The sequence below is a fragment of the Mirounga leonina genome, unplaced genomic scaffold (assembly GCF_011800145.1).
Source record: "Mirounga leonina isolate KUSES-001 unplaced genomic scaffold, KU_Mleo_1.0 Mir_178, whole genome shotgun sequence".
Lineage (NCBI taxonomy): Eukaryota > Metazoa > Chordata > Mammalia > Carnivora > Phocidae > Mirounga > Mirounga leonina.
This window is the reverse complement of record NW_023270464.1, coordinates 21,424,921-21,451,945: the sequence shown is the minus strand read 5'-3', so window position 1 is coordinate 21,451,945 and position 27,025 is coordinate 21,424,921. Positions and strand designations below refer to the sequence as shown.

At 50.1% G+C, this 27,025-nt stretch overlaps 1 protein-coding gene across 1 annotated transcript in view; it reads left to right on the top strand.

Annotated features, from left to right (window-relative positions):
• The window catches only part of NTRK3 (neurotrophic receptor tyrosine kinase 3), a 379,212-nt gene that overhangs the window by 292,217 nt on the left and 59,970 nt on the right, over positions 1-27,025 (top strand). The window contains exon 13 of the mRNA XM_035024094.1: positions 24,341-24,471. Within this exon, the coding sequence (XP_034879985.1) occupies positions 24,341-24,471 (131 nt within the window). The remainder of the gene's footprint in view (positions 1-24,340; positions 24,472-27,025) is intronic.

The following is a 27,025-nucleotide window of genomic DNA, read 5'->3' as shown; positions in this document are numbered from 1 at the left end:
GTCTAAGGAACATCTGGGGCTCAGCAGTGTTCTGCCAGGTCACATAGGAGTGTCTGTTTAAGTTTAGGGAGCTGCCTCCCCCCCACCCCCACACACACTCCTGACCTGGGCAGTTTTGCTAGAGGCAGATTGGACTGTGAAGAGTATAACGTCTTAGGGACCCTTGGGTTAACTCTGTGCATGCATCAGGCAGCTCCCTGGAGCTGTGGAGTCCTGGGTGCACGGCACTGTTCTTCCCCTGTCTCCTGTTGCTTTTACCTTCATGTCCCAGATTTATCACATACACCCCAGTGACCAAGAACTGCTCTCAGCTTGTTCTGAGGGACTTTTTGGCACCAGGACGTCCCAGCCCTCCCCAGGAGAAACGGGTCTTTCAAGAGTGGTTCTGAGATCATGAACAGAGGTGTTGGCTCTTTGATTCACCCTTCAAACGTTGAAGTGAAAGAGTCCTATTTGCTGCCCTCAAGAGCTTCACAGTCTAGTGCAGTGCTTCTCAACCAGTAGCGACTTGTCCCCCAGGGCATATACGTGGAGACATTTTTGGCTGTCACAACTGAGGGTGGATACTACTGGGAGCCCCTAAAACAAGGTTGTATGACCCCAAATGTCAATAGTGCCAAGGTCGAGAAACCCAGTCTAGTAGGAGGATAGCTATCTCTTAGTCTTGGGTAAGAGGGACCCCATATTTTTCAGGGCCCTCCTTCAGCTGCCACAAGTTCAAGGGCCATGGGAAGTGACCATGTAGAGCCTGGGCCTCACTCCCCTTCTGGGTCAGCCTGTAGTTGCCTACACCGGAATTCCTCAGCAAGATGACTCTTCGCCCACTCCCACACCATGCACAGACTTCTCCATTGGTCTACTGTCCTCCGAAGGGTGGGCTGCCCTGCAGGCATGTGCACTGTGAAGCCCAAGGGTTTGGCCAAGGGGCTGCCTGCTGCTTAGGGTGGAGGGGAGTGTGTGTGGGGGGCATGGTGTCGGCTGGGTGTGCACATGTATGCGTACAAGGCCTCTTTGGCTGTGGGAAGGAGAAGGGGAGGCTGGGACCAACTCTCGGGCACTACATGTCCCCACTCCCAACTCCAAGGAGCCTGAGACACCTGAATTCTCACCTGGCCCTCCAGCTCACTCTGCAAATATATTTAACAGGGTGGGAGGATAGGATGTACTCTCTTTCATAGTGTGTTAGCTTGATTTATAACTTTCAAATCTTCAGACGTGTGAGATACGGACTTCCAATAATTCTGTTTCCTGGTCATGCAAACGTGAGGGGCGGGCCTGGTGCAGACTAGTGAGTCATTATGAAGCAAGACGATGAGATTAGGCACGGGGTAAGCATAGAGGAAGGACACTTAGTTTTTAAATGTAGTTCTGAAAAATACTGAATCAGGGCATCTGTTTGCAGCTGTAGAAGTTAAGTAGAAATGGCAGTTCCAGGAACCCCACAATTAGGGTGATCAATTGAGACTTTTCAGTGTTCCATTTTTTAAAGAGATGTCCCTCTCTTGGAGCCTTAGGAAGCCCGATCCCATTTGCTGCATGGTCTTTTGGCCACCTCAGGCTGCCCGAGGCAGGCCTTCTTCCTGCTGGGCCGTCTCCATGCTGGGGCAGCGCTCATCAGTGTCCTGCCCTTGTCAGGTTGCCATGGAGACTGATCTCGAGGCCCTCAACATTGATTGGTATTTACTGGGGATCTGCAGTTTTCTGGATGTTGTGACCAGCACTGTGCAGGAGAGAGAGAAGGGCTGCACCCTCCCCTCCCCCATTTTGGACAACGGAGAGGGCATCATTCTGTCACAGAGAGGTAAAGACCCTGGGAGAAATTGAACGGGAAGGATGTATTTTTTCCTTCTAATAACATTGTGGTTTCTTCCTGATTACAAAAGTAATTTATATTCACAGTAGAAAATTTGTTGAAATACAGAAAAGCACACAAACACATAAATTATCCACCATCCCATCACCCAGAGACAACACTGTTAACATTTTAGCTTTCTGCCTTCTAATCTTTTTTATGTACTTATTTAATTATTTAACAGAATCAAATCATTCTGTGTGCATATGCGCACACACACCCTATTTGCCACTTCCTTTTTTTTTTTTTTTTATAAGATCGCATGGGCCATTTAAGCAATATTTTTGCAATATTAAAATTTTGTATAGGTTATTTTACATGGTTCCAAACACACACACACACACACACACGAAGGTACATGAATATTCATAGCAGCATTTTTCAAAATAGCCAAAAAGTAGAAAGAGCCCAAATACCTCTCACCTGGCAAATGGATGAACAAAATGTGGTATATACATAGAATGGAATATTACTCAGCAATAAAAGGAATGAAGTGCTCACACGTGCTACAACATTAGTGAATTTCACAAATACTGTGTAAAGGGAAAGAAGCCAGACTCAAAATGCCCCATTTTGTATGATGCCATTTGTATGAAATGTCTAGAAGGGGCAAATCTATCGACACAAAAAGTAGGTTAGTGGTTGTGTAGGCCTGGGGTTGGGGATGGGGAATAATGTAAATGGACCCAAGAGAGCTTATTGGGGTGATGAAAACATTCTAAAGCTGGATTATGGTGGTGGTTGTGCTGTTTGGTAGATTTACTAAAAATCGTTGAATTGTACATGAAAATAGGTGAATTCGGGGCTCCTGGCTGGCTCAGTCAGTGGAACATGTGACTTTTGATCTTGGGTTTGTAAGTTTGAACCCTACATTGGGTACAGAGATAACTTAAAAAAAATAAAATCTTTAAAAATAGAATAAATAAAACGGGTGAATTTTATAGGAGGCAAATAATACCTCAATAAAATTTATATATATGATATAGTAAATATATATGTAAAACAAAGTATCTGTAAATATATGACATATAAAATAAATGTAGATAGTGTATTTATATAAAATAAGATTTATATATAGGGAGATATCCTCTATATCACTATTATTGATACATGTATCAATAACATATGTATTGATATATTGATATACAGTAATATATGTATTGATACATAATATTGAGGTAGAGGACATCTATATATAAACTTTATTTTGCATAAATATGCTATATGTATTTATTTTGTATATTATATACTTATATTTTATTTTACATATGTATTTACTATATTATATAGATAAGCTTTATTGGGTTATTATTTACACACGTATTGAAGTATTGATAACATGTATTGATGTATGACTGATGAATATATATTTATATATCAATAATATTGAGGTAAATAATACATGTATCTTAAAAATTTTGAAGCAATTAATACCTCAATAAAGTTTATATGTATAAATTTTATTTTACACCTGTATGTCAACATGTGTATATATCAATACCTATTTATATATCTATATAGTGAGAATTCTCCTTCCTACACCTGTCCCTCATCTGTAGGTTCTTCTACCACCACCACCATCACCACGTGGTAACCACTGTTACAGTATGTCGTTACCAATTATATATGAACAAATATATATAAGCAACTATGAAACCCATTCTTGTTTTTCCTCCATATTTGCAATATATCATACATATTATTCCACACTTTTTAGTATCCCCCTGCCAGTTTCTCGAAGCTCTTAGAGAACTTTCTCATTCTCTCTTTGGAAATAAATACTGTTCCATTGTATTAGTGTATTCAAATTTATTTAATTTCTTCACAGTATTTTCTCATTTTTCTGCAGTGGTTTGAACCTAAATATATGAACTAGAGATATGATTGAACCTAAATATCATATTAATACAGGGCCAGATATCCCCCTTGGCTAGCTGGTCTGTTTTGTGTATGTAACCTATATGGGGTTATACCAGTGTGTACTGTCCATGGTAATATATGAGAATGGGGGTCCCCACACCTCAATAAATAGAGGATCACAGCATGATTTTTAATGGCTGGATAATATTTCCCCTTGTCGATATACCATATTTATTTCTTTTGTCCCTTATGTTTGGAAACTCAGATTATTTTATTATTCAATTCTTATGAATACCAGACCAGGGATTTCAGAACTTCGGGTAGCTAGGCTGAGCGAGGGGGAGGGAGATGGCTCTGGCAGCCCCCACCAGAGGCACTGTTTTTTGGCATCACTGCCTTGTGGCCCACAAGAAACACCCCTGGGTATCTAGGGGTTCCCCAAGCAGGTACCCAGCGGACAATCTTTACGGACGGCTGTCTTCTTATAACAGAGAGTTGACATAGGGAAAGCCATCTCCTTCTAGGACATGATAGCTTCAAATCCCGGGATGCACAGTTGCTGAATGCAGGGGGCGTTCCTTTTTCCCAGGTGACTTCAAAACGCTGCCAACGTTCCCATAATGTTCTTCCCCCAAACACTCTCCCGGTCAGGGCCTTACCCAATCTTCGGGCTGGGAATTCTGAGCTGCACAGTTCAGAAATGTTAATGGGATTCTGAGTGAAGCTTCTAATCTCATATGTCGTACAGATGACTAACCAAGAGCGGCACCTGGACTTTCTCAAGGTCAGGGTGAGGGTTGGGAGGCAGTAACCGTGTATCCTGACCTCCTGCTCTGGCCTTTAAGCAGGTGGCCTCCCGGGAACACACTGAGTGGGACATGACAGCAGAGATGGAAAGCGGCTTACGAAGGCCACAGACAAGTTCAGAGCGAGGCATTTCCAGCCAACCCATTGATCCGGGCACCAGGCAGAGGAGGGGCGCAAACTGGTGAGAAGTCAGCCCCCTGGAGCAAATCCAAGGAAATAGCACCAGGAAATAGGAAGGGGTGGAGATTGATCATGAGCTTATCGAAACCAGCAGCTTTTTCGGTCAGGGGATAGCTATGTGTTCTCTCTTGCAGCTCTCAGTGGTGACAACAAAGCCATGCTGGGCCTCCAACATGCCTCCTGCTCTTTTTCTAAAAGGGCCCTTAGTGTCCTTCGGTGGGGGAGGGGCATGGGACAGAAACTGACAAGGAGGAGAAATGTGCCCTTCCTTCGTCTGAGTTCCTGGGCTGGAGATGAGGTCCTGGGGACAGGGAAGGTCCATGGACAGCACAGCAGGTGAGACAGAAGGCACACAAATTTATGGGGGCACATGAGCAGAAGGGGGTGGTATTAAAGATCAAGATCTGGTAGCAACAGGAAAGAGAGGAAAACAACCCGGGCTTGGGAGGAGCATTGAAGTCGAACCAACAAGTGCAATTAGGGTTTGTGTCACCCTACAGCCCAGGCAAGCTGTTCGTTGGTCATCCATCAGAGCCGGCTGCCAAGATGCCATGTTTATTCCAGGATCCCTGGGTGCTGGTCCTTTCTATCTGCCAGGCTGAGGGAGGGACAGTGGATGCCAGCCTTGGATGCCTGCTCAGGCATGTGTGGCCCACCATATGAGGCTGCTGGCATCCTCCTGCAAGCCAGGGTAGCACAGGATGGGAAGGAACTCTGAGAGACTGCCCTGCCCTCTCCTTGCATGGGATTGCAAAGAGGTAGTTGCAGGCGATTGGAACAGGAGTTAGCTTCTGATGGCCAGGCCAGAGGGCGGCCCAGTGCCCTCACCAACACACCAGTGATCATTCATTGCTCACTCTGTCTAGCCATGCCCTTGGCAGGACCTGCCCCAGCTCCGGAAGCAGGGGCCGTCAGGGGGTCACAGCGCACAGCCAGGAAGTGGCCCTGCCCCTGCAGCCACTTTGACCTTGGTTGGCTTCCTGCCTGCCTGACTTCTCCCTCCCCCTCCTCTATTCCTGGTACAGCTGACATGCCATTCTGCAAATCTGTTCATGCTACAGGACTCATCATAGTGGGTGCTTGATAAATAGTTGTGCATTTTTCAAAAGTTATTAACTCAGGCATTAATTACATAATTTCCTTTCTAAAGATCTCCCAGCAAAGAGTGCTTTCACTCTCCCTGGAAGTCTACCCATACAACTACCTGAGGTTTTTTAATGCCTCAGTGACACACACATGACCTTAATTGTGTTCATTGATTTAATGAATGAGATGGTTGAATGATTGGAACTTAATGCAGATGGCGGGGCTATGCATCAGGGTTGCAAAGATGATTCAAATCTGGTTGCTGCTTCATAGGAAGATGGCTTTGCACAATGAAATCATACACAACATTGTGATAAATATCTCTATGTTTGGGCTCTCCAGAATTCCAGAGTTCTGATCATACCCATTCTGACAAGATTAGTGAGCGCCCCAAGTCATCTTAGCAAGATGGCTAAGGGTGAGAGAGCTCAGGTAAGCTTTGGTCAGACTGTGAAGGACTTGAGGTTCACCAGTGTTGACTGAGGACTAAGGAAAAGCCATTTGATTTGGGCATCAGGAGATCACTGTGACACTGTAACAGGTGGGTCACGGGGTGAGGTGGTAAGAGGACAAAGCCTTGAGAAATGCGTAGGCAGCTCAAGAATGGTAGACAGCACAAGTAGTAAAGGACCCATCAAAGAGTCTGGTGATGAAGGGGTGGCATGTGAGAAGTTTCTAGGGGGGGTAGGTAGGGTCAAAGAATGCTTTTTATTAGGATGGGGGAAACCTTACCCTGTAGGTTAGAAGTCAGCGGGAAGGAGAGACCCACAGTACCAAACAGAGGTAAATACAAGTTGGCAACATTCAAAAAGTAGATAGGAAAAGCTGAGGACAAAAGTTTGAAAAAAAGAACTCGATCTAAGACAAAAGGGAAAGCTAAAAATGAGGGAAGTAAAGCAGAAGAGAGACCATTGAGGGGATTTTTGTTTCCTTAGCGAGGTACAGAACAAAGTCATCCAAGTTGGTTTACACTGGGGGAGTTCTTCTGTTGTCACCTTGGAAGGAAGTTCTGGGTCAGCCTTCTTGGGAAAGGGACCCAGATACTGATGAACTTTATCTCATAAAGGAGGCAAACACTACCTGTTTTCACTACGGTGAGTTTTGGCTGATCTCCATTTCCCTGACTTTGCCTGCATCAGAGCCAGATTTCTGGGTCTGCTCCCCCCTTTGCCTAGTGCGATGCCGCTGAGGAAAGCACAGCAGGCAACATCCTTCATCCTTTCCCACCTTGCTCAAGTGAGAGCTTGAGCTCAACATGGCAGCAAGCTGGCTCCATACAAGGATGTTCCCCCCTCCCCAAGTGTCCAGAAATTCAGCGAGTCCGGCACCTTGCCTATTCCTAGCTGTTACCGTTGAAAAGGTTCATGGAGCCCACCCAATTACAAGGTAGTTGAGGACTTTCCAGTTGAAGAAATGGCCCTGTTTGTTGGTGTCAGTGGTTTCATGAATTAATGCTGTGATCGAGCCTGAGCTTGGGTTTAGAGCCTCAGGTTGAGAAGGTGGGATTTCAGGAGAGATGAAGAACCTGAGGTTCTGATTTTCTGTAACTTTGACATTCTTGAGTTTGCTGCTGGAATCTCTGCTCAGATGACCATGGTCTTCAGCACAGTACTAACTCAGAGCTGTGATTGCCCTCCTGCTGGGGCCTGCCCTGGTTTAATAACTAGCATGGCTGCCTGGGTTTCAGAATTCAGTTCTGCTAAAGCTGCAGCCACCTCATCTGGTCCTGGATCTCTAGTCCTCACTCAGTGTTTTCAGAGTCACAGGAACCTAGGTAGCAGTGATAAAAAAAAAAAACCCACCAAGGCAGTCACTCATCTATTTAACCAATAGGCTTTGGCTGCTGGGGGACAGTTCTGATGGAGAGACACAAGGAGTCTTAGCTTTCGTGGAGCTGCCTTTCCACTGGGAAGGCCAGATGAGAAGCAGATGGATAACTAAGTCGGTGAGACAATTTTCCAATGGCCATCATGTTGTGCTATTGCTGAAAATGAAACCAATGTCCCGTCATCGAAGTGACCCTTTTCTGTTGAAGGGCTGCAGAGCAGAAATTCTGGGACAGGTAGTGGCTGCAGTCCAGGCTCTAAGGTGTCACCTAGCTTGAAATATGTGAGAAGAGAAGGAAGGGCAGGGGGGAGAAGAGTGGAGGGGAGAGTGGGTGCTAGAGGAGGGCGAGTGATGAGGTCAAGGGGGTAGAAAGGATCAGATCCCATAAGCAATGATAGAGCAAGCTTGGCTTTCATTCTAAACACAGATTTGAAGTAGGAGAGGGATGCGAAGCTTCCTACTTTGCTTTTTATTAAAGATGACCCTGGCTGGCTGGCCATGTTCCAGAACGGGGGATGAGGGACAGGAGTGAGGGGCAGGGGGAAGAATGGATGCTCAGTTAGGAGCCCATTGCCTGGATGAGAGGCCATCACAGCTTGGGATGGCAGTGGCGGGATGGGAAGAAGTGGATCTCCTGGGGATGGGGACAGATTTAAGACATGTTGGAGGCTACAGTCAACAGGATTTATTGATGGGCATTGGTGGCATGTGGGAAAGAGCCATCAAGGAAAGCTAGTAGGTGAGGGGCTTGTGTCACTGAGTGAATGGGAGTGCCATTTATACACAGGGAGGCCCTGGGGAGGGCAGGTGCAGGGGTAAGGAGTGAGATTCCTCGTTTGGCTGTGCCACGTGTGAAAGACCACTAGACCCCCATGTGGAGATGGTAAGGAGGGATTTGGACAATGAGGATGATTTCACAAGCCAGATGATGGCTGAGCATCCTTCAGATGAAACTCTTGGAACCCTACCGCACATATGCTGTTCCACCCCGTGTCTCCAAGGATGCCTGGGGATGTGGAGGCTGAAATTGTCTTGCTCTTATGAAAACTTCAGTCTCTGCTTTCACTGGGTTGGGTGACTTTACAGGCCGCCTCAGCATCTGTATGGACCATTGGTCTTCGAATCTTCATCCCCAGTATGCGAAAATGCCTTCTGTTAAGTGTTTTATGCTCAGAACATCACACCTACGTGAAGTGTGTGTGTAGAAGTGGCTTTTGCTATAGTTTGGATGTTATGTGCCAGCAACACAAATTAGCAAATATTGAATCTTAGACATTTCTGTTCAGAAAAGTCTTCCAGCTGCCCCACCAACAGGCCACCCCCATGCTGCTAGGCTCCCCTTTCTTCTCTCTCCTGTTCTCCTCCCAGGGAAATCCAGTCACCACACTTCAGTGTCCACAACAATGTCATTCCTTCCTTGCTCAGCAGGGAGCTGCTTCTGCATTTACACAGACGAATTCATGTGCTTTGCCAAACTATGGGCCATCTACTTCCTGTCTAGCCTCTGGGGACCATCTACTTCCTGTCTAGCCAGCAGTATGGAGAACTAGTAGGAGCTTAACATGTTCCTGGCTTCCTTCATGGTCTCTGAGAGGCAAAGGAAGCAGTAAGAAGATTGATTTCTCACTTACATGAAGTGTGTCACCCCTCCTGGAGGACAGAGTGACTACATTTAGATTAGACATGAACATTTATTTCCTCTGTGCTGAGAGCCCCTATTGGTCCAGGCTGCTCTCCATGTATGATCTCATTTAATCTTACAACAATATCATGGTCTGAGCGCTCTTATTAGCCCATTTCACAGATGAGGAAATCAAGGCTCAGAAAGGTAACACAGCTAGTGACAGTGAAGCCAGGGTTTGAGTCAAGCCCAACCTCCCACAGGGAGGGTGCCACCAGTTGGAACGTTCCCTCTGTGGGATTGTGGTCACCAAGACGATGAAGATCTTGATGATGATGATGATGAAGACGGTGGTGACAATATCTGACCTTCGATGATGATGGCTGATTTAGGTCCTTTCATACATGTTTTACACGTACCGACACATTTATACTCAACACACTTCTATGAGGCAGGCAATTATTTATTTATTTGTTTGTCTGTTTATTTATTTATTTATGGATAAAGAAACCAAGAATCAGAGAGTTAAGTAAGTTTCCCAAGGTCACAGAACAAAATGATTGGAGTAGACTGAATCTGATCCCAGGCAGTCTGGTTCTGTAAATTGTGTTGAGCGGTGTTGGCCACAGAGAGCCAAGCCGTTCGGTTAAGGAGGCCATGAAACCGTTATGCCTCAGGGACCTGATATTTCTAGGCACAACCGGATCACTGAGGTGTAGTGGTCAGAGTGAGGCCATCTTTCCTGGGCAGCTTTCCTCCAGACGACACCCTCCTCCCTCCACCAGAACCCAGAGAGGCTCAGTCTGTAAGTACCTGCGGGAGCTTGACACATGTGATCCAGGCATTTTTTACTGCTATTGTTGGTGGCTGACAGAACTAGAACATTTTCCATCTGACTGTTGTGTGAAAGTCATTTTTACATATATTTTCACATTTATACGAGAAGAAATTGGGGCTCAGCGAGAATAGATTGCTTTCCCCCACAGCTGTATCCCTGGCGCCTCAAAACCAAGTTAGATGCACCTGGCAGGTGCCCCCGTGGTCCTCTTCTGGTTCCCCCCGCAGGGTGCATCATGCTGGATCGGATTTGCCTGTGACTCGTCTGCCTTCTACGCTGGACCACTGAGCTCCAGGAGACTGTCTCATTCCCCACTGAGCCCCCAGCACACAGCCTGGCTCCTGACACACACTGTAACTCAATGCACATTTGTTGAATACGTTACAGAGTGAATGAGTATATGGCCCCTCAGCAAGTAAGTGGGGGAGTCTAGGTGGGTACCCCCATTTCCATTACTGTCAAAATGACAATTTTTGTAGAACTGGCCTCTTCTCTGTCCAGTTTCCCCACCATGCTGGGGGCAGGGATGGGCCAACGGCTGTACCTGGCAGGTAGGTTTGGAGCAAGGACTCCTTAGGGGGGCCAGCACGGGGGGACGTTTTCCAGCTCTCTCTATGCCCTTCTCAGCCAGGACCCAGACACAGAGCACTCGCTTGCCAACGTACTATTCAGCCCCTCTGAAGGCTCCATATGCCAATGTAAAAGCTACTCCAAGTGATTCCCACCTGCCGTGAGCTTGTCATGTGTCGCCCTCCAGCTTCTCTGTGCCTTGCCATGTCCCCAGATCTCCCGACCCTCTGTAGTCGGCAGTAAAGAACAAACGGCCTCTGTAAGCCAGGCAAACGGCCCCATTTGAAGGCCCGCACCCTGGAGCGATCAGAGTTTTCTATAGCTGAAAATGGCAGGCAGAGAGCCTTCTGCAGACAAATTCCCGTGTTGGGTGGACAGGTGCAATAGGTGTGTCCTTAGAGGACGGAAGACCTTTGAACTGATGCTCGCCTCTGTGTCTACAAGTGCCGAGGTGCGTGAGCGTTGGTGAGGCAGCCCAAACGAGCAATCTCGAGTAAGAGAGTAGAAATGAATCTTGGTCTTAGCGCTCGCTGGAGGCCTGCCCCTGTGCTCAGAGGTTTACAGGCTGATGTCATCTCGTTTGCTTACAAACATCTGAGAGGGAATCACAGTCAGAACAGATATCCTCTCGGGGCGCCTGGGTGGCTCGGTTGGTTAAGCGACTGCCTTCGGCTCAGGTCATGATCCTGGAGTCCCTGGATCGAGTCCCGCATCGGGCTCCCTGCTCGGCGGGGAGTCTGCTTCTCCCTCTGACCCTCCCCCCTCTCATGCTCTCTGTCTCTCATTCTCTCTCTCGCAAATAAATAAATAAAATCTTTAAAAAAAAAAAAAAAGAACAGATATCCTCTCAGAGAGGTTAAGTAAGATGCCCAGCATCACACAGCTCGTCAGCAGAGCTGCGAGTCTCTGATACCAGCTCTGGGGCCTTGAACCATCCTGGCATAAGAAGTGCCTCTCCACCCCTGCTCTTTCCACGCCCGCGGGGGCAGAACACTGGGTCATCTTGTGGTTCATTCTTCCTACTGCGTTCCTGAGAAATCTACGGCCAAGGAATTGTGTTTTTGAGCAGTAAAAATTGTTATGAAACAGTTCAGCCCCTAAAATCCCCGTGGCTATCAGGAACTTATGTATGCACTTATAGATGCTTTTCTTTATTAATCTGTTTATTTCTAACATCCACTAAAGTAAAACAGAAGAGACCACACACCAGGTGGAGAGCATGCCATGGCTTTTCACATGTGAAATTAGTAATCACGACTCTATGCAGCCAATTCCACTTACCAAACACTGGTCTGCTAGAGACCTTTTTGGGGGTCCTCTCATTTCAGTGAGACATTTATCAAGTGGTTTTGCTCTGTTGCAGATCACATTTTTTTTTTTCCTTGACTGGTCTTTCGATCCAAATACTTAATTCCTTCCTGATTTTATAACTTGGATTTCCTAAATCATTCCACCTAACGCATGACCCAGAGTAACTGGAGAATTCACATAGGTTTGATCCCACATCCCACAGATATGGAAAAGTTAGACGAGATGACGCCCATGGGTAATTGACACAAGACACATTTCCAGGAGGGGGCCATACTGCCTGGTCATTCAGCTTCTACACTTTCTGTGCTGAAAATGGGAAAGTGGGTAAGTTCCCAGACAAGAGACACAGAAGAAAAGGGCCAGTCTATAGAGTCAAAGAGCTGGTGTGGGAAACGGCTTATCTCACTTCGTTCCTCTGGCTTCAGTCTGTGGGGCCAGGAAGGCTGTATCAACAGAACCATGCATAAGGACTGGCTTCTCCAAGAGCTGGTGGGAGGGGGATGGCGGCCTAGGCCTGTGGGCCCCACTTGTGCCTTGTGCTGTGAGCCTTTCACACCTGTCTGCGGAGCCAGCAATGAAGATCTATGTCAGAGAAAAAGAAAGTACACATATTGAAAAGGTCAGACAGGAGCAGAACAGTGGCAGGAAGCCGGGAAGAGCGGGCCAGTGATGAAGGACAGGGACCCGCACGGTGGGGACAGGCGGGCAAGGGGGTTGGAAGGGCTGTTCTCAGAGAGTGAGTGGAGGAAGGGGTGGGTAAGCGTCAGGAGAGGGAGGTTGCCGTGGCCTGTGGTAAAGATGACTGCAGTGGACAGAGGGCGTGTTGATGTTGCTACATCAAGCAACAATCTCTTTTGAAAAATGAGAGGAGGGAGGTCCCCAAGGCCAGTGGAAGAGGGGGCTGGGGTCCCCCAGCAGGGGATGGGAGCATGGCTTCTTTCTGGGCTCCTGAGTATGTTCTATGTGGATTCCTGAGGCTCATGCCCTAGAACCCCCATCTTGGTGTTTTGGAGACCACCTAAGAGTGTCCAGACCCAGCGATGAGAGCTGGCCACGTGTCAGCAGCATGGATCTAATGATGTCCAATGGAGACTTCTTCCCTCCTGGTTTCCTACTGACATTGGTCCTAACAGCCATTTGACCCCCAATTTCTGGGATCTTCCAAAGCCCAAACGTCTACGTGGCTCCATGTCTTATGGCACCAAAAGAACCAGAAAGAATGATCTTCTGGTCCGAGGCACCATGTAAGTGTGGCTGATGATGTTATTTCTGCCCTAGAAGCAGCTGGGAGCATGAGTAACTCGGATAGACCTAGTTGGAGTCACTAAGCCCATGGAGGGATTCCAGGGTCAGGTGGGCCACCAAGCTTCCCACTGATTCCAACTTTTTCTTTGTTTTGTTTTGTTTTTGGTGGAATTACAGGGTAGGGGGAGGTTCAGGAGACAGGCCAGGAAACCACCGGCCGGCGCATTGAACATCTGGTGTGGGGGAACTCTTGAAAGTCAGCTCAGAGGATGTGGGGAAACACCTGGCAGAGCGCGCGGGCTGTGGCAGGGGAGGCTCAGATCCGGGATGGCGGAGGCCGTGCGGAACGAATCTGCTGGCTGCGCCCAGCTCAGGCTGCCCACGCCAAGGGCCTGCATGGCGGGGACCCAGGGGCTCTGGCCTCTGGCCTTGAACCCGTCAGGGACAAGGCTGAAGAGAGGGAGGACCAGAGCAGGAGGCTTGGAGAGGGGGAGGTGCCTGGCAGATGCCTCAGCTCTGGGAGTGGGAACTGGAAATGGGAACATCCCCTTGGAAGGGGCCCAGCCGCTGACTCCCCAGGCCCCCAACAGCCTCCTCTGTCTATGGAGGTGGGCTTCAGGGCTCTCCAGCAGTCTGGTAGAACAGGTGTGGTCAGGTGAAGGGAGGTCTGGCCAGGAATCCTGGGTTGGGCTTGTGGTGAGCCAGCAGCAAGGAGCATTCTGTGTTGGGGGGCTAGGAAGGAAGCGTGTGGGTGCTGAGCTGAGCTGGGAGCACTGAGGGAACTGTCAGCCTCTCGGGCAGGGGGAGGATGTGGGGATTAGCAGGTGAGGTTTGTCACCACAACCCCTCCCCCCCCACCAGTGTGGCTGGGGGAAGACAGGAAGCAGGGGGCCCAGAGCCACCTGAAAGGAGTCTCCTGCATAGGTATGTCCTAGAAGATCCCAATTATGTCCTGAGTCTCAGCCCTGCATGGAGGAAAGATGAATCTTTCTTGAAAGACCCCGAGGGCCCCATAAGGGGATATGCATTTCTAAATTCCCAAGTCTGGGTGTCCTGCCTTCCCTTCCCATGAGAACCCCAGCTCCCCCTCTCTCTGGTGGCTGGGCTCTACCTCCTGCTTCAGGCAGAATTGGAGTTGACCCTTCCTAAAGAAAGGCCTCCCAGGATCCTAAGACAGGGTCCCATGTCCTCAACTGGGTTACATGCTCATTTCCTAGGGTTGTCTAAACTAAACTCTTCATTGAGTTTCTTGCTGGAGGAAAGAAGGAGAGCAAACACACTTCTTCAGGCCACAAGACAACAGCCCCCTTTGGCAGCTGGTGAATGTGGGAGATCTAAGGGCTGGGCCTGTGCCCGCAAATAACCCAGGGTTCTGTGTCTCAATATACCCAGCGTATATTACAAACAAGTCTCTCAGTGGCCTTTGCCAATGTCATTCGCTCTCTCCCGTGAGGTAGCAAATGTATGCTGAGCTTGTTTTCTGTGAACTACCTGGGGTGAGCTGAGTTTATGTAGGGGAAAAGCAAAGTAGGCAGAGGGGGTCCCAGGACATCTGTTTCTGCACTAGGCATAGACAGGCTGGGGGGACAATGAGATCTTGAAGAAGATCGGGAGGAGATCTTATGGAGAACGTGGGATCAGAGTCGCTCTTGGGGCATGGGCTGATTTCTCCTAGTGGAAGCTGGAGAAGGGTAACCAGATGGCAGAATGGTGTGGGTAAAAACGCACCAGCATGAATCCATGAAGGGAGCTCAGAGGACAGTGGACGAGCAGCCCCTCCATCTGTCAGACCTATTTTATGTATTTATGCAGGGAATTTATGAGGGAAAACGCCTGGGGATTTGGGCCAGGTTAGCAGAGTTCTCAAATAGCATACCAGAGACCCCCCTGGAGACACTGATGCTATTGGGCTAATGCGTTGTTCTAAGCATTCAACATCTGTGTCATTTAAAAATACCACAAAGTCATGCAATAGGCACTTTTTTTGGTTTGTTTTTTTGCTATCTCCATTTTACAGGTGAGGAAATTAAGGATCAGAGAGATTAAGTAACCAGAGAAGATCATGGAAGGTTTAAGTAGGGAGCAAGTGGGAGGAAGACATGGGCACATTCCTTTGTGAAGCTTTGTAGCCATTATTATACATATTTATACCCTTCAGACAGGTTACTATACATGCAGAGTTTCACTGAACCCTCATGACAATGCGTGGGGTATTTTCTTTATTTCACTCATGAAAACATTGAAGCTTGAGCCCCGCTTAGAAAATTGCCCAGGTCTGTCCCCTAAGATGTATTGTTGAACGTGAATTCCTACCCGGTTGTGCCTCATCCCAAAGCTATGTTCTGGCTCTTGATACTCGTGCTTATTTACGAGAAGGCCCCCTTCTTGTCCCTTTCTTCTTCTTTTTGAATTTGTTTTTGTGCATTTGGATATATTGTTGCCTCTGCCTGTATGAACCTTAAAATACCCATTCCTCCCCCTCCTGCCTGAAGGGGTTCGGTTTCCTACTGGACCTAAGGGAGCTGGTAGTCTTCAAGTCCGACGGCACATTCCGTGAGTGGGTGACTTGTCCCCTGGTCCTCCTCTGGTTCACCTGGTAGTTCTCCTAGGCATTTCTGCTTCCTGACCTCAAGTTGTCTATGTGAAGGTGCATCCTCACAACTCCATGGTGCCAGGCCATCTGTGTCTTGGCCTCGAGCTGCACAGCTGGAAGGTACATTGAGCACATTCTGCTCTGTGTTTGCTGGTGAAAAGCCATAGTGTCCCAGGAGGGACTTGGGGGACAGACTTAGATGCCAGGGTTGAGAGGACAAAGCAGCATCCCTGGGGAGCTGCTGTCGAAGGGCCTCTGGGGAGACCGAGATGCAGGACAAGCCCCTTGTATGGGCATTTGGAGCGAGAGTTTGTCACCGTCAAGTTGGAAAGAAAACATCCAGGCCAGAGGAGAGGGGAGAGAATGGGAAGCCAGGCAAGTTGCTGGAGGGACCGATTTCCAGTTGGAGACTGAGCTTCATCTTTCAGCACCTAGCAGCTCAATTCCAGATGCTTTCCTTGGGGAGTTCTTTTGCTCTTTACTCTCGGCTCGGGCAGTCAATGCTTAATGAGAGCCAGAGGGGTCCTGTCACCGTGGGAAGGGCCCACGAGACCTGTAGATGAAGGAAGTAGGTACAGAAGGCAGGGTGGGTGAGGGAGGCCCCGGGTGTCGGTAAGTGCCCGAGCTCCTGGGTCGAGCTCCAAGGGGTAGCACCTGGGGGCGGGGACACCTCTGAACTTCCCTCTCACTCTCTGAACTTCTCGTGTTGAGAAACGTGAGCTGGAAATCACCCCAGAACAGACAGTCCTCTGCTGATCCTCTCTCCACCGCTTCCAGAAACAGCAGGGTGTCCTATTTATTTATTCATCTCGGTGGGAACACGGCGTCTCACACGGCGTCTCGGAGTCCTAGCCCATTACCCCTAGCCTCGGGGCGCACACATGCCCCCAAGGGGAGACCTGGTGTGTGTTGAGCTTTGTCACAGGAGATAGCAGATGCTTTCTGCTAAGAAGGTGGGGTGCTGGGAGGGAGGCTCAGGATATGGGTCTCAGAACTATCCTGCTTCAATGTGGTCCTGGTTCCTGGGGCCAGGTCTTGGAGCCAGGACATAAATAAGGCTGCTCTTCGGAACTTTCTGGATTCTTTTCCATTCTCACTCATCTTTCCTTTCTTTTTACTGCTCCCTCAGCCTCCCTTCTTCCTCCCTCTCTGTAGTGTTCTTCTCGCTCAAGTCCCTAGCAGTGATTCAGAGGGTGTTCTCATCCCTTCGTTCACTTGTCGAATATTTAGTGAGGACCAGCTGCGTGCTGTGCCCTGTGCTGGGGCCCAGTGTATGGACTTAACAACACACATCATGCGTGGGTCTCGGACTTGAGCACCTGCCAGCCCCCTTTGCCAAGCCCTCGAACTGGGCAGGGGAGCCCCAATCCAGCTAGAGGAGCCTTGGGATGGGACCCAGACTGGCCAGCAGCCACCTCAGGTTCTGACAGTCCTGAGTCAGCCTCACCCCGGGACAGCCACGGCTGCAGACAGTGGAGTCCTTTTCCCTACCATTGTTACCCCCCATTTGGTGAGTAACGGGGGGCACATGCTAAATTCCAGACCTCCATGAACAATTCTGCCACATTCCTCGGTTGGATCTCCAGCCTCTGAAAGGTCTTCTCTTAGAAAGATCCTTGACGTGAACTCAGGAGGTCCTCTTGTTTTCCTTGCCCACGAATCATCCAGGGATTGCTTTGCAAGAGAGGTTTACTGGGATGGGCCAGCCACGCTCCGCTCCTCCGTCCACGGGGAGGACTGACCGGGTCGGCGGCAGGCCACAGCTGGCCAGAGCTTACCTGCTTCTGCTCTTGGGCGATACCCGAGGGGAAATTAGTTCTAGTCGCCCTGCCACCTGTCGGCCGGAGGCCAGATGCAGCCGCTGGGGCCGCGAGGAGCAGGGAGGAGGGTGCGTCTCGAAGGGCAGGCAGAAATTCCTACCTCTAGCAAAAGCAGGAGCCCTGCCCTCTCTCAGCAGTCTCCTTCCCCCTCCAAGACGCGGAGCTGGCCCTCTGTCTCCCTCCTGCCACTTCAAACACCCACAGTTGGAGCTCCAGGAATGTTATTCTTCCTTTTAAAGACATTCCATTTCATGTGTAATTAAATGTGTGGTATTGAATTGATGTTTTCTTCTGAGCATTTTTGGCAGCCCGAGACCCTCGGGTCTGGCTAGTGCAAAGAAAACACACACTTCTCCGAGATCCTCCCTTCTTCTCTTGTTCCCTCTTCCCCCCACTTTCCTGCCAAGACTCTCCCCCTCCTAGCACATAGGACTCACCTCGTAATGTGAGAGCCCCAAGGCTGGGGAGACCCTCTCTTGTTCTGTGAGGCATCGGGGCCTTGCATTTGTACCTTGTGGTGCCATCCTCATTTCCAGAAGCCGTCCTTGCTGCTCCTGTTGAGCTCGGGGGGTGATGACCCACGGTGGCAGGAATGGGTTCCGTCGGAAATGATTCTCTCCCCATCCTTATAGATACGATTGGCTTCCACTGGGTGCTATTGCCAGTTGCAAAAGCAGTGCCCTCCCTGGGGGTGGGAGGGGCAGAGGCTAGGGGGCTGTCTTGAGTGATGGGGGGCAGGGTGGCTCAGCCTGCCCAGACTCTAGAGTCTGAGGGCCACCTCTCACTGCTGGGTGACCTTGAGCAAATTGCTTCGTCACCTTGAACTTCGGCAGCACGTTGTGTTTAAGACAGCTGTGAGGACAAGGGAGATGAGGCGTGCTGAGCGCTTAGCACGGTGCCTGGCTCCGGGGATGTGCCCTCTCGATGGGATTTATTTGTATTATTAACAAGGGCATCAGGGGATAACAAGAAGCTCAAAGAGACGAGCACAGAGTAATACGGAGGCACTGGGAGATGTCTCCACAATGAGGCTGGGACCGAGTAAAGCGCTGGGTAGGACAGTAGGCCGGGCGAGCAGGGAAGGCAGGCTGGCCAGGAGAGCCCATCAGGCCTCAGCTAAGAGAGCACCCGGCCAGCCCTGAGGGGCGCTGGGAGGGCCTGCTTCTGAGTCCCTTAGGAGAACAGCCTTCAGGGAGGGATGGTCTCTGCTGCCTGCGTGCCTGGCTTCCTACGACAATTGTCAGCCAAAGCACGGAGGGGGCCCGTGGACTTCTGTGAGGACATCCTGGGTCTGACTGAGGGAGCATGCCGGCTTTGGGGCACTGACTTTGCTGCCTGGCACATAGCAGAGTCAGGACCACCATTATTTATAACCACCAACCCTGGGACATCTGGTTGTTGGGGTCTCTTCTTCCTAATCAATAGTAATCTTTAGTAGGTGGCTGTCTCTGCCTTCGATATCTTTATTCCACTGTCTGACCAACCTCCTCCCGCAAACTGTTTTGGACTCTGTAGAGGGAGGAGGTTGGACATCTCGGTGGCAGCTTGGACAGGCTGCCGGGAGCCCCCCTTCTCGAGTCGGCGCTGGCTCCCCCCTGCCCCCAGAGCAGCCTCAGCCATTTATTGCAAGAGAATATCTCGACCCCTCTTAAGGTTTCTTTCCAAGTCACTCTTTGGTTTGCAGTAGACTGAGCTCTCGGATAAAATAAAAATCCTGTAGAAGGGAAGCAACATACTTGTATTTAATGTCCGTTATGTGTCGAAGAGTCCCGATGACTTCTAGTATCCGGAAAGCGTGCATCTGTCCTCCTCACAACTCTGCTGGGTAGATAGTCACGTACCCATTCTACAGATAAGGAACTACGGCCCGAGGGTGGATACGGCAGTGAGCGGCAGGGTCAGGGTTCAAATACAGACCTGTCTCTTTTCCCCAGTCCTTCCATTTCTCAGCCACCCCGTTTCTTGTGGGTTTTATGCTTCCTCTTCCTGCCCGGTCAGCAGCATGGAGCAGTTTCTGGCCGGTACGTCTCCAGCCATGTCTGTCCTGCGGGCCTGTGCAGGTCACAGAAGGCACTGGGCGAGGCAGTTCAGGTGAACACGGGGAGGACGAGGGGGATGACCACAGCCTGCCCACTGAGCTCTGCGGGCTCGGAGGTCTTCTGTATGGAGGTGGCTGCGACCTCCTTGGATTAGTGATTCTGCCCTAGGTCAAGCTCGCTCCAGCCCTGCAAGACCTTGCAGAAGTGAATCCCATACATGGGGTATAATTATCTTGGTCCTCGGTACAGAGGAAAATTCATGGAGCAGTAACTGAAACAGAAATCCTCATTCTGTTTCATCACCAGTTGTCCTGCAGGAAAGAGAAACCCTACAGAGGGCTTCCTCTGGCAGAGCCCAAGTGGGGGCTGTGTCGAAGGAAGGAGCTAGGGAAGAGTCAGAATAGAAAGTCCCAGGAGCCCCGTGTCATCTCCCAAAGACCGCTCCTCCTGGGCACTGGCCCCTGGCTCGCTGCAGCTGCCCCTCCTCCTAGAGACTGGGAGGTGTTCCCACGGCCTGGGCTGTGAATCCCTCTCCCTCCTCGTCCCCTGCCAGTGTCCCGGCGTCTGAGCCCTGTGACCCAGACTCTGCTGGGCCAGCCAGCCAGGCAGTAAAAGGAGATTGATGCCCTCTCCTCCTAGGAGAATCCATCACTTTTTGGCGTGCGGGTCAAATGGCTTCACCAGAGACAGCTCTGAGCAGCACTGTGTGAGCTAAAAATAAGCACAAATAGGGGCCCAAATAGACAAGAGGACGTCAGAAATGAGAATGGCTCACTCCAGCCGTCCCCCAGGGCCTGTGCAGTGCCCTTTCCTCCCACACTGTTCCCCTCCCACCCCCCTCTCCTGGGGCCTCTGGGAAGGTGCTCCTTCCTTTTCCCTTGGGCAATAGCGTCCCAGGAGGGGTGGGGTAAGAGAAGTCGGACAAGGCTGGAAGAAGGGGAAGATGGAGGGGTGACCTTCTGTGGGCAGAATGGTCTTAGTGGCCACAAGGAAGGGGAGGACGGAAGAAAGGCCATCCTGAGTAATGGAAGGAACGTGAGCTCAGGAGCCATAGAAAGGAGAGAAGCCTTCCTTGGCCATGCTCTGGCCCTGTGAACTTTGGAGAGTTAGCCCTGCCTCCATTTTTTCATCTGTGAAAGGGGCACAATAACCCTTGTCTCTCGTGGTTATCAGAAGTGAATGTTGACCAAGGGGAAGGAGTGGTCACAGATTCACTTCCCTTTGCCCTGCTTCTTCCTACTTAGGTTCGGGGATAAGCGGCTGCTCAGATGGTGTTTGGGAGGCTAGAGTCTTGTTGGTACATGGGGCTCTCCACATGGAAGTGACTCGCCTTAATGCGTTTGGCCCACACCCAGCCTCTCTCCACTGAAGCCCCCCATTTGCTGAGCTTCTCATCCCCATGACCGGTGGGATGTTCTCTCCTGGGGGAAGATTTATGGTGGAATGGAATCTATATTTATTTTCCATCCCTCCCACCGCCCTTTCTAGATCTCACTGCCCTCTTTGTGGACTAAGCTCAGGTATTGCTCTCAAAATACTTCTCCCTGAAGACAACAAGTGTGAGCCAGGCCTATTTTATTCTGAGCCACTGGGTGTTTCCAAGTCTCTGAAGAGGATCCCTGTGCAAATTTGGGGAAGGCACTTTGGTCCATCGGAGGCTTCTTCTTTGTGCTTGCAGAGAGCAGCAAAGTTCCCGGTAACGTGGTCCCCTGCACCCCCACAGCTGCATTCAAGGCTCTTGAGCCCTGGGGTACGGAGGGAGGTATGAGAAGTGGTTCCCTGTTTGCTGCCTCCACTTGACTTGTCTGAACCTTTCTGGGCCTGTGATTCTTACTGCTGAGGGAGGGGAGCTAGTGGGCTCTAAGACGTGGCCCTAGCCCGGCGTCTATTCAGCAGGCTGAGAGTGGGCTCTCCATGGAATTCCTCTGTCCCCTGTCCTCATTCTGCTGTCATGGCAGCTGAGAATGAGAGAGCTCAGGGGGCTGGTGAGGTCGCTCAGCCCAGAGTTGGACTGAGGGATCCAGGAATTTATATACTGTTGCCTTTGTGGGGATGTGTCCAGAACATAAGAAGGTGAGAGAGGCATGATCTTCATCGTGTGGATGAGCAGTTGAGGCCCCGAGAGGGAACTTGACTCAGCCTAGGCCGTGCAGCTAGGTCGGGAGGAGGAGCCCCCAGTAAGTCCAGGATTGCAGGCCTTCAGGTGGCGAGAAATGAATAAAACATCTGTGGGCATGGGACTGTCTGTTAAGAGCTGGCTAATTCCTCCCCTACCAATGTCCATCTTGTTCCAGTGGTTCTCAAAGTGGGGTGCCCAAATCGGCAGTATCAGCGTCACTTGGGAACTTGCTAGAAAGGCAGTTCTCAGGCCCTAACCTGGACCTAGTGAATGGGAATCTCTAGGAGAAGGGCCCAGCAATGTGTTTTAACAAGCCTTCTAGATGATTCTATTGCAGCTCAAGTTTGAGAAAGACACTGCCCTCTTCCAGTGCTGAGGGAGACTGGTGTTGGGGTGGGGTCTAGGGCCAAAGGAGGCTTGTCCCCTTGTGGTTTGGCTACTCGGGCATGTCCTGATGCTCTGGATTCCAGTCCCATTTCAGCCCCCAGGCGTGGACTTCTGACTTGGCCCTTGTTTCCCTTTCTTGTAAAATAATATCCACAATGATGCAAACACCAAAACACGCTGACGTTTTAGAAGACTTGAGGAATTATAAACCTTCACATAAACGGCTCATGTAGTAGGTAAGTAGAACTTATATTATCCTCCCACACCCATTTTACAGACGAGGAAACTGAGTCCTAAGATGTTTTGTGAGGTGCCCCAGCCCATACTGTGTGGAGGACTCAGGTCTGGATCCGGGTGCCCTTGACTTCTCATTCCTCTCCAGTCCCTGCATGTTCAGAGGTGGGGACTTGGCCTCATAAGGCTGCCTTCTCAGCCCATCTGCGCTCCGCGGCCGTGCCAGGACGCTCACCTTGTAGGACCCCGTGCATCATTAGTGGTCACCTGGGAATGATTATGCAGCGAAGAGCAGATGGCCTCCCCCGAGAGGTCCTGACCTCCCATTTTCTCTCAGTGGGAGACTCTTTAGCCTTCCCCTTCAAGGCCAACAAATCCCGTTCCTCAGAGGCTAAGAAATAGTGACGCAGGGTGTAAAGAAGGCAACCGATGTTTAATTCGCTTGTTGTAAAGACTGGGGCGAAGCCCTGCTGTGTGTGGCCACCAGCTGGCTGTCACATGGCTCGTGAGGAGCAGCCTGGGAGCAACGCTGGGAGCCTACAGGTCTGTCTTGCTGGGGAGGAGGGAAAAAGGGTCTGCAAATGCTTCCTCCCACAGATCCTCCCCGATAGGTCATCTGGGACACGGTGGGGAGACCATGAACTCTGATAGAAAAAACAAACAAACAAACAAACAAACAAAAGATTTATAGAGACTATTCTGGAAGGAATTCCCAAGCCAACCCAAACGCCAAAGCACCTGTCTGTTCCTGTCGCCTGTCTCCTCGCTCACGGGGATGGCCGGCCTGCCACGGTCCTCCGTCTTCAGTTTTTGACAAGGTCCTGTGAGACAGTCCCCTTTCCCGGCTCTGCGACGCTCTTCGTAACGTTCCTACAGGTGGGCGGTGGGCGTCTGCCCATTGCACAATAATGGCGAGGTCAGTGAGCATCTCCAGGCTTGTTCCTTTCATCACCAGCCCACTGCTTGTACTATTCCTCCGATAGCAATCTTTCCAAACGGGGAGGGGAGGGGGACGGCTGAGGTCACATCCTTGCCTCTTCCTGGCAGACGGACTTTAATAGGCTTGCTGAGGTGGTGGCAACCCTTCTCTGCATAGACCATGGTTCCGGGGCGCTCTCTGGACTTGGCTTTCATGATCTCAGTGGTCTTTCAGAGGAGCGGGATTTGTCAAGTAGAGGCTCCCTCCAGATAATTTTAGCTCCCACTTAGTCGTCTCCACCACAAACCAGACCCTGTGCTAGGACTGTTACAGCTACTCTTGTATAACAAGAGCCCGTGTGTGTCTGCGTGTGCATCTGTGTGTGTGCGTGTGTGTGGTTAGATTGTCCCAGGCGCTGGGCCAAAGTCTTCAAGTGGGCTCTCTCATTTAATCATCACAAGAATTCAGCAAGGAAGGTATGGATGGATGTTAATCCCATTTTACAGATGAGGACATTGAGGCTCTGGGATGAAATCACTTTCCCAAGCTCAAAAAAACCAGCAAGGAGGTGGGGGGGCCGGGATTCAAACCTCACTATTCAAAGTGCAGTCCTTGGGCCCACGGCACACAGGCATCCCCGGAGAGTTTGTTAGAAGTGCAGATTCTCAGACCTACTGAGTCAGAACCCGCACGATGCCCATAGCCATTGAGACTGCCATATGCATACATGCTGTCCAGCAACTACAGCTAATTATTCCAGAATCCTGTGTGTTAACTCCTATGGACTCTTGTTTTCCAGCTGAGGCAGCTGTAATGTAGACAGGTTAGGGGCGAGTCAGGGGCAGAGCCGAGATTGATTTGGTTCTGGGTCGGACTCACACCACAACGCAATGCCGTTTTTCATGAGTGAGTCGGGGTTCATGACCGAGTCTGCCTCTCTGTGCCGTGGACTCAGAAGCAGCACTCCCCTCTGTAATGAGGACAGGTACCTCGAACTGATGGGCTGCTCTCCCCTCTGTCCCCCTCCTACAGATGTGCAGCACATTAAGAGGAGGGACATCGTGCTGAAGCGGGAACTGGGCGAGGGAGCCTTTGGGAAGGTCTTCCTGGCCGAGTGCTACAACCTCAGCCCCACCAAGGACAAGATGCTCGTGGCCGTGAAGGTAACTCCCAGAGGTTTGCAGGCGCCAGGAAGCGGGAGGGGTGGCTGGGGGCCGGGGAGCAAGAAGGAGAGGCTCGCTCCGTTCTGGGTGTGAACTGGCGTTGTCAGATGCAATCGGGCCCTTGCTCCGAGGTCAGTGACGTTTCCTCTGGCTTCTGAAGCCTAAGGGGGCTGGGAGTGGGGTGCAGTTGGAGGAGCCAGTTTGCTGGTGAAAGAGCCTGGCTCATCCCCGTCCCCAGCTGCCTGGAAAGTCTCTTGACATTTCTCAGAACAGAGTTGAGTGAGGGGTGTGCAGCTCAAGGGCAGCAGATGTCCCTGGGAATAGAAGGAGAGGAGTGGGGAGGGTCAGCTACTAAGCACAGGGAGACTAGTGAGTGAAGTTGGAAACATTTCTTATAGCCCCCCTGGGATCCAAGTTCGGAGCCCAAGGGGCAGCATGCCTGAGGGTTACTGCCTCCTGGCAGCCACTTCGATGGGCCCAGTAACCACAAGGCTTCTGTCTTGCTGAGCCAGCTGGGCCGATCTGCAGCTGGAGCTGAAATGCATGGGGCAGTAGTTCCATGCTACCAGTTCCCTCCCCCCATACTTCAGCCAGCAGGGAACAGCTTCTCCTGGAAACCAGCGTTGGACAAATCATTGAACGTGATTTGTACAGACAAGAGCCAAGGAGCCCCTCGGGGGGTGCCCCAGGAATGCTTCTGAGGGCAGTGTGTGAATTCTGCTTGCTGTTCTGGGCTGAGAGCAGGGGATACTGCTCCCCACTGAGGACGCTCACTTGGACCTCAAAAGAGTCTCTCCCTTAGCACCGGGGGCTCTGACGCCACCATCTCATGATGACCGTTCCCTGCTTCCCTGACTTCTGGGTCGGAGTATTCGTAGTCTTTTTTTTTTTTTTTTTAAAGATTTTATTTATTTATTCATGAGAGAGAGAGAGAGAGGCAGAGGCAGAGGGAGAAGCAGGCTCCCAAGGAGCAGGGAGTCCGATGCGGGACTCAATCCCAGGACCCTGAGATTGTGACCTGAGCCGAAGGCAGACACTTAACCGACTGAGCCACCCAGGCGCCCCTGTATATTCTTTGTCTCCTGTGTCTGCTGGTTGTGTCTGTCCACAGATGGCAGATGACGGCTTCCACGGATGCTGTTTAGCCCCCAGGCATAGTGGAAGGGGATCAGAGAGCCTGGGTGGGAGGCCCAGCCCTGCCACTGATGAGCTTTGTGATCTTGCACGAGACCCTTAACCTCTTTGGCCCTCAGTTTCTTTATCTGTATAATGGGAAATATAATATTTCCTCCTTAAAATGTTGGCGATTAAATCACATAACCTACGTAAAATCCTTAGTACATCACTTGGGACATAGTAAATGCTCAATCAAGAGTAGTTGCTACCTGGTTTTATTACCATCGTTATTCTCGATATTGGTTTTATTGAATGTGCTTAGATACATGATGAACGACCTGCCAAGATTGCACTCACCATCTAGAATAGGGGGTGCTCAAGTTTTTCTCTTAAAGGGCCAGATAGTAAATATCTTAGGCGTTGAGGGCCATATGCTGTCCGTTACTATGCTCAACTCTGCCCAAGAAGTAGGAAAGCACCATAAACAATAGGTAAACTGATAGTAGGCCATTTTCTAATATATATATATTTTACAAAAATAGGTGTTGTCTGCCAACCCACGATCTGGAAAATAAATAAGGAACTAGAGTATTTCCTCTGTGAAGGCTGATCATTATTATTGCTAGGCAGCCTGAGAATAAACTTGCTCACTGTGCCTCCGTAGACATGGGATGGTCAGATGAGCGAGGATGTCTTTAAATGGCTTGAACCAGGGAAGTGGAAAGATTTCTAATTTCGTCCCCAAAGAATCTGCACTTCCCTAAAACTTTTAATTTATAGGGTGACACAAATCCACTGGGCATTCCAGCATCCCTCTGGGGACTGGTAAATGAAATGGACATTTTTGTGCTTTGAGCAGGAAATGGAATGATGGCCCCAAACCTTGGGAAATGTTTCTCACTGAGCAGTCGGGGGTTAAGGGACAGTACCCAGATTGGATAACACAGAAAATGTGTTTCTCTTTTCATCCTTTTAAGAGGGTTTTCTTCTCTCCTTGAGTCTGGGAACCTGGAGGAGATGAGTGCCCTGAGATTATACACCATCTGCTGCCCAGGGGATCCACCCAGACACCATTCCCTGGAGAAGACACTCATCTCCTCTGGGGAAGGGCCGAGAAATGGTGTTTTCTGCTTCTTGTCCTCTTCAGATTTTACTCCTTTGTGCAGGCTCCTTCCTCTTGAGTTTGTGCTCATATTGGGGCAGGGTAATTGTGGACTTTCAGAGAACACACGCAAGTATAACCCAAAGTTAGGTTTCCCAAAATTGTGGTTTTAAGTCAATTGGCAAGAATTTTTTTGCCCAGTGGGTGCCATGGGGGACAGAGAGAGACATCACAGCCTCTGTTCTGAAGATGCTTGCAGTCTGCTGGGGAGGCAAAAGAATACCCAGGAAGGAAGGAGAGCAGGACAAGGCAGAGCATAATTTGGACATATGGATG